This window comes from Arachis hypogaea, chromosome 6 (assembly GCF_003086295.3).
Source record: "Arachis hypogaea cultivar Tifrunner chromosome 6, arahy.Tifrunner.gnm2.J5K5, whole genome shotgun sequence".
NCBI lineage: Eukaryota > Viridiplantae > Streptophyta > Magnoliopsida > Fabales > Fabaceae > Arachis > Arachis hypogaea.
In genome coordinates, this window is record NC_092041.1 from 103540162 (window position 1) to 103547867 (window position 7706).

At 37.9% G+C, this 7706-nt stretch overlaps 1 protein-coding gene across 1 annotated transcript; it reads left to right on the forward strand.

Moving 5' to 3' along the window:
- The first annotated feature begins 2463 nt into the window (after positions 1-2463).
- LOC112805843 (uncharacterized) lies at positions 2464-7476 on the forward strand. Its single transcript, XM_072198297.1, has 6 exons — positions 2464-2544; positions 5116-5868; positions 5952-6687; positions 6778-6982; positions 7065-7231; positions 7325-7476. The coding sequence occupies exons 1-6, from the start codon at positions 2464-2466 to the stop codon at positions 7474-7476; spliced, it is 2094 nt and encodes a 697-aa protein (XP_072054398.1).
- Positions 7477-7706: the final 230 nt, after the last annotated feature.

A 7706-nucleotide genomic window follows, 5' to 3' on the forward strand; every position in this document is an offset into this window, starting at 1 on the left:
TTTACGTTTACACACGGCTATCATAGTTTTGAATGATATAAACAGAAAGTTTTGAATGATATAAATAGAAACAAGTTTGTTGTAAACAACATTTCTATAGAAATAATAATAGTAAATAGAAAGCTATGACTGATATAAATAAACATAAACGACTCCTATAACTAACGTCGACTAGAAGACACCCCTCCACCATCAAGAGCGATACAAGTCCTCCGTGTGTGTTCGTTTTGGCGACATAATCTGCACCGCTTCTCACCGTTATGCTCAATCTCATCCATGTTGTTGCGAATTCTAGAGTTGATGGGCCGACCTCTCTTCACTCTCATCATTCTTGGGTTGGGCCGAATACGGGGTCCTTCATAAGATGGCCAGTCATCCTCATGTCCTATCAGTTGATACTCTGATCTATAAACATTGAAGACCGATTCCATGCAATACACAGGATGAACAAAACTCTTCCAATCAAGTCTTGCATGAGAGCAAGTTGCAAGGACGTGACGACAAGGAAGGTGAAGAGTCTGAAAATACCTATAGTCACACATGCCCTCATTAAGCAGCACCTGATAATTCTGTTGCCTGGACCCAAGAATTTCCGCTAGCTCTTCAACCGTGAAGTTTTTTCTTGATCGATCAAACTGGTAAACATTCATGGTGTTCACATGCTTGGAGTTGAATTCTATGGCATTCACCAACGTTTGAGAGAATTTAGCACCGACTTAAAGTTGGGCCAGTGCCTCAGAACCCTTCCCTGCATAAAGTTCACCCAATCAAAAATAACTTGACTTGACGAGAGCGGTGATCGGCAAATTGCAAGACCCCTTCATCACAGCATTAATGCACTCGGATATATTCGTCGTCATGTGACCAAATCGACGATCCTCATCAGCATACTATGCCCACTGTGACCATTGCATTTCCTCAAGCCAGTTAGTTATTGCCACGTTTTCGCCCCTTAGCCGGCCAAAATAATGCATAAACTCACACTGTGACTTTGAATACGTTGCGTTAATTAGAACCTTCTTCATGTCTTTGTTCTTAAAGTGGGTCATGAAGTTGGCTGCAATGTGTCTTGTAAAAAAACCTTGGAAGGCGTGATGTGGTTTCCATAAACTCCCCTAGGCGTTCAATGCACCATCAATGGATTTGTGTCTGTCTGAAATCACTAAGAGCTCGGGTGTGGTGTGACATGCTCCCGCAAATACAACAGAAAGAACGACCACGCCTCCTTTGTCTCACCCTCGATAATGGCAAATGCAATAGGCAGAATGTTTGCGTTCCCATCTTGCGTTATCGCCATCAGTAAGGTCCCACCGTATTTACCATATAGGTGAGTGCCATCAATAGAAATAAGTGGCTTGCAATCCTTGAAAGCCTCAACACACGGTGGAAATGTTCAAAAGACCCGATGAAACATGACAGTATCTATGGAACCGGGCTAAGGCTGGGTCATCAGTTGCACCCAAGTACCTAAAGAGCTAAACTTAGTTGCCTACTTGTACACATCTGATATTTTTAATCGAAAATAACCAATATTGAAATAAATCTTACCCGACAAGTACATCTGCATCGCGAATAACCAACAAGGAAGCTCGTTGTATGATTCCTCCCAATCGCCATATATTCTGGCGATCACTCTCTGTTTTGCAAGCCAAACCTTTCTATAGGACGCCTTGTAACCAAAGTGATTCTCCACACCTCCTTGGAGAACCCTGATGCTAATTATTGGATCGACTTTCACCATCGTGAAGATGTATTGCACAATCACCTTCGAATCCAACCTACCATGGTCTTGTCCCATCGAAGTTTGCATGCAAGAATGAGCCCCCTTGTATCTCCTAACCTCCCACTTTTCTTGCTTTCGGTGATACGATATGAGTATGCTCCAATTACAACCGGTGCCAAATTGGATACATTGTGCATTGTACCTCAACTGGTCACTCTCTACTATCTTGTAATCCACAGCCCTCCTAATGTTGTACTGCTTAACTGCCAATATCACTTCTTCCTTGTCTTTAAATTGTTGTCCAATCTCAAACTCATTGCTTGGATCCTCTTCAGGGCCTCCTTGGGTAGACGACCAATTCAAAGTCATTACATTGATATTCAACCTCGTGAAATAATCCGGCCAGTCATATGGCCGAGAGATGGCGGTCTGTGTAAGAGCGATATGAGTGTCACTGTAGTAGTTCATCTCTTCTTCCTCATCACCATCATCGGGAATTTCAGCTGGTTCTTCATTGGCATCGTCTACGTCATCGGGGTTAACTTCATATTGATCCATCATCGGATCTCTAATAGCAGAACCATCATGACTTTTAACCCCATCGTCCATCAAGTCAACATTACAAGCTTCAACATTAGACCCCTCCTGACTCTCAGGTGGCATATTTAGGTCCACCATAGTCCTTCTGATAGTTCGTCTAACAGCTCCACTCAATAGACTATTATCGATAGTATCTGCAGATGATCATCGACTACCCACCTCAACGAGATACACGAATAATTCCAACAGATGAATATTTGTCCATCAGTTGTGTCATGACTGTATGAGTCGTACGTCCTCGTCGTCGCGCAAACAGTACTTAATTCAACACAACAAACGTATTTCTCACAATCGTGATCTCATAAATATAATAGTAACCGAGACAATACGAGTATAACATACCTTTTATAAAACAAACTGCCATCTACATCGGTCGGATATCTATAGTAAATCTTTTTCACCCTTTTTTCCTCTTGCTGTCCGACGGAATACAATATCAAATTCTTTAAAACTGTTAAACTGTCAACCTCCGGTGTCATATAAGTGAATATCGGTTGTCCGGATCCAAAAACTATAGAACCTTCTTCGTCATACACTATTTCACCATCGTAACAAATGGATAACAATGAATTCCTTGACATCATAGAGAAAATGTCAATTTTAAAAATGAAAATCAATATTGTGCTTTGATGATTTACTCTCCAACAACCATGCTTTTATTTTTGAAATCCAACATATAGTTCGCCGGGGGTTGCGGCAAATTCTATAATATACATAGTTCGCCGTAATCCCGGCAAACTCTATAATTTATACAGAGTTCGCCGGGGGTACGACGAACTCCCCCTAATTACAAAAAAAAAAATCGCATCCTGATAATTAAAACTAAAAAATGGAGTTTGAGAAATTAATTATTTTTTTATTTTATTTGAGAAAAAAAATCTAACAAACATATCTCTATGAACAAAATTTTTTAGTTTTTTATCTCTAGTTTCCGTTTAATTTTGAATGTTTATCATAACTTGTCCTGTTTACAAACTTTTTTCAAACCATTGTAAATTAATAGTCATTTAAATATTGGCCAGTTATTCAAAAGCATTAAGAATAATTATAAACACTCATAGTTCATAACATAAATTATTAAATAACATCAATTCATTACTACCAATTACAAAATGTGCTATATCAATATTCAGTAAAGTTTGTTAATAATAAAATTAAATAAAATAAAAATTATAATTAAAATTAAGAGAAAGAAGTATATGATTGTAGTTAATAAAAATTTAACTCTAAGTTATTATAGTGATACTCCAATTACTTTGAGAACCTCTAAATCAACCTTTAAATATGGTGTGTGTTTCTCTGATTGCTCACTTCTCTCTATCTATCCCTCCTTTTTACTTTCTCTTGTGTAACTTTTTTACATCCAAAGATTTTTTACATAAATAACATAAAGAGATCCTAAAATTATATAAATCTCCTAAATAAAATTTAAAGACATAAATTTCCTCTTTCATTATTTATATAATCGTTTCACTTTCAGGCTCCTAACTTTAATTTAAAGAGAAAGTTTCAGTAGCTAACAGTGTTGTCAGAACCGGACCGACCCGACCGGTCGGACCGGAAAACCGATGAACCGGTGCCATAACCGATCCGAGTGAGTCATCTAACCGGATAAGGAGTCGAACCGGAAAGACTCATATTGAACCGGCCGGGTTTGGTTAGAACCGGCGGATTTCGTTTAACTCGGACCGGTTCGAAAATTAATTTTTTTTGTTTTATACGCTGGAAACGACGTCGTTTCTTTATTTAAAAAAAAAAAGCTTGCTGCTGAGTGCTGTGAAGTGTGAAGTGAGAACGCTGCTGTAACCCTAGCCTCCATTCCCTGTTTCACACTTTCCCTTCCCATTCCCAAACTTTGAGAGACCACCATCACCATGAGAGCTGAGAGCTGAGAGATAGAGAAGTGCGCCACTCACTCAGCCACCTCGTCGCCCCGTTCAGCTTCAACCAGCGCGGCACTCACCTCACCACCGCATCCAGAGCAGTGCGCCACTCACCACCGCCAAGAAGGCAAAAGCACGTCCACGGTCCATCGTCGCCTACTGCTCGTCGCTCTTCTTTGCTCGTCGCTTCGGTCTCCCTCTTCTCTGCTCGTCGCTCCGGTCTCCCTCTTCTATAGTCTGGTCTCTGCTCGTCGCTCCATTCCTCCAGGTCCAGGGTTCAGCCGTCCAGCCAGGTAAGTAACTAAGTATTTTTAATTTTTTAATTTTTTGAAGTTAATTGATTATTGTAGATTGATTACATATGTTGGTTCTGTTTGATTTGTGTTAGAATTTAGATTGTTGGTTGTTCAAATAATTTTAGGTTGTTGATTTCTGTTTAATTTAGATTGTTGATTTCTGTTTAATTTTTTAATCCATGTATGTTTGATGCTTTGATTTCTGTTTGATTTTTGTATGCGGGCATATGAGAACATGAACAAGACCACATGTTTTTCTGTTTGATCTCTCGTTTCTTGATTTATTTTTTTATTTCTGTTCAGTTTGTTGATTATCCATTGTTGGTTGCTGTTGTATATTATTCTTAGTAGTTAGTGCCTTAGTGGATTGTTGTGTATTATTCTTGGAGATTAGTCATTTAGTCCTGGATCCTGGTTGATTAGGAATTTAGGATGGCTTCATCAAATACACCATCAAAAACACCAACTTCTCAGGAACAAGGATCAACTCCTGATCCAACAATTGGAACCCAAAAAAAATAGTAACAGAGGAAAAACTGATCCTGCATGGGGCCATTGTAAACAAGTTTTGGATAAAGAAAAAACTGCTTTGGTATGTATTTATTGTGAGAAGCTTATTAGAGGTGGAGGAATTAACCGGGTTAAGCATCATTTGGCTGGAAAAGGCGGAGATATTGAGGCATGTCGAAAGGTGCCAGCTGTGGTGAGACACCAATTCAATCAAAACATTGAAGATCTTCGAACCAAGAAAAGGAAAACTCAAGAAGAATATGCAGAAAGTTATGGTGCTTGTGATGACGTTGAAAGGGAATTTGATGAGATTGAACGTAATGAGATGCGACAACAACAAGCATCAAGAATTCCAGCACCTAGCTCTAGAAAGGGAGTTGGAAAACAAGTCAAGGGATTACAATCATTTTTTCCACCGGCAGCAACACCTGGAGCTCAACCAAGTATTAAAAGTGTTCTCCAAAGAAAAGAAATTGTGGAGAAGTGTGATATTGCTATTGCAAGATGGATGATGGATGCCTCTGTGCCATTCAATGCGGTTAATTCAGCTTATTATCAGCCGATGATTGATGCTATTGCAAACATGGGTGCAGGGTATAAAGGGCCAAATTACCAAAGAGTTCGTGGATATTTGTTGAGTAAATTGGTTGAAGATGTAAAGAAGATGATTGAAGGTTATCATGTGATTTGGAAACAAACTGGATGTACTATCATGGCTGATGGATGGACTGATCGTTGTAGACGTACTTTAATTAATTTCTTGGTTTATTGCCCTAAAGGAACTGTTTTCCTAAAGTCAGTTGATGCTTCTCATATCTCGAAAACTGCTGAGGCTTTGTTTAAGTTGCTTAGGGATGTTGTGTTATTTTGTTGGAATCGGAGTTTCCTAGATTGTATTGGTCTCCTTGTGCGGCACATTGTATTAATCTGATGTTGCAGGATATTGGGAAGTTTGTGGAAGTGACTGAAACTGTGTCACAAGCTTCAATGATTACGAAATATATCTATAATTACTGCCATCCTTTGTACTTGATGAGGCAGTTCACAAGCGTCCGAGAAATACTTCGTCCAGCTCCAACTCGATTCGCCACTAATTTCATTGCTTTGCAAAGTATTTTGGCTCAAAAGGATGCATTGAGAGCTATGGTGACATCTAGAGAATGGACAAGTTCAGCTTACTCTAAAGAAGCCAAAGCAAAAAAGTTTGTGGATCAAGTCTTAGATTCTAAATTTTGGAATCAATGCACTGATATTGTTAAGCTTACGGAGCCACTTGTTCATGTATTGCGTATTGTGGATAGTGAAGATAGAGCTGCAATGGGTTTCCTTTATCAAGCTATGTATAAGGCTAGGGAAGACATGGTGAAGAGGTTTCAAAAAAGAAAGAGGGTTGTTGAACCTTATTTGAAGATTTTAGATTCACGTTGGGATTTACAACTTAAAAGAAACCTTCATGCTGCTGGTTATTGGTTAAATCCAGCTCTTCGATTTAATTCTGCAGAATTTGACAAGCACAAAGACACAATTTCTGGCCTACTAGATGTGATTGAGAGGTATGCTTACGGTGATGCTGATTTGATTACTAAATTGACAAGTGAGAAGAGAATCTTTAAGAATGCTGAAGGAGACTTTGGGAGACAGTCTGCAATACGTGAGCGAAGCACTGTGATGCCTGGTAAATTTTGTATTAAAATTAGTTTTTTATGATTTTGATATGTTTAAGATTTGATTTTTATGATTGTGATTGTTTTCTTTTTATGTTAAGATCAATGGTGGGAATCTTATGGATGTGGAGCACCAAACCTGCAAAAGTTAGCAATTCGTGTTTTGAGTCAAACTTGCAGTTCTTCAGGTTGTGAGCGTAACTGGAGCATTTTCGAACACATTCACTCAAAGAAAAGGAATCGGTTAGAGCATCAAAAGCTTAATGATCTTGTTTATGTTCATTACAACTTAAGGCTACAACAAAGGTACTTTTTATTATTCTTTCTTGAAGGCATTATTTAAAATTTTTAGTCATAATAAGAATAATCAAGTTAATTGATAATATAGGAACCGAATGAGAAAGCAAAGTTATGATCCAATTTGTCTTGATGCATTTGAGGATCATTCGGAATGGATAATGGAAGATTCACCACCATTTTTAACTCCTGAAGAAGTTGATGCTTTACGGAATGATCTTGCAAATATGTCTCTTCAATCAGCTTTAGATGATTTGGGTATGTTGTTGTTAGGGATGATTTTGTAATGCTTTAACCAAATGTTTTGCCTTATTATTGATTATGATTTGTGAAACATTATTGAAATGCTAGATGAATTGAATCTGGAAGATGATCGAGATGATGGTGAAGCTAATAATACTTCTGTGAAAAATGCAAATCAGAATGAAACCAATCAGGATGTAGCTCCAGATTTATCAGATGAAGAAAGATATCCAGACTTTGAAGTTACTCCTTGGATATAATCCATGAATTGTTATTTTCATTATGTTAAATTGAGTTGTTCATGTAATAGACTAATAGTACTAAATTTTATGTTTATTCTCGTATTACTACTTATTTTTAGGATTTGAGATTTAATGTTTATTAAAATATTATTGGAGATATGTTTTTTAACTTTTAATTTTTAAGTTTTTAGTTATTTTATACATTTTACTTATGTGGGACCGGGTTAACCGGTTCAACCAGTGACCCA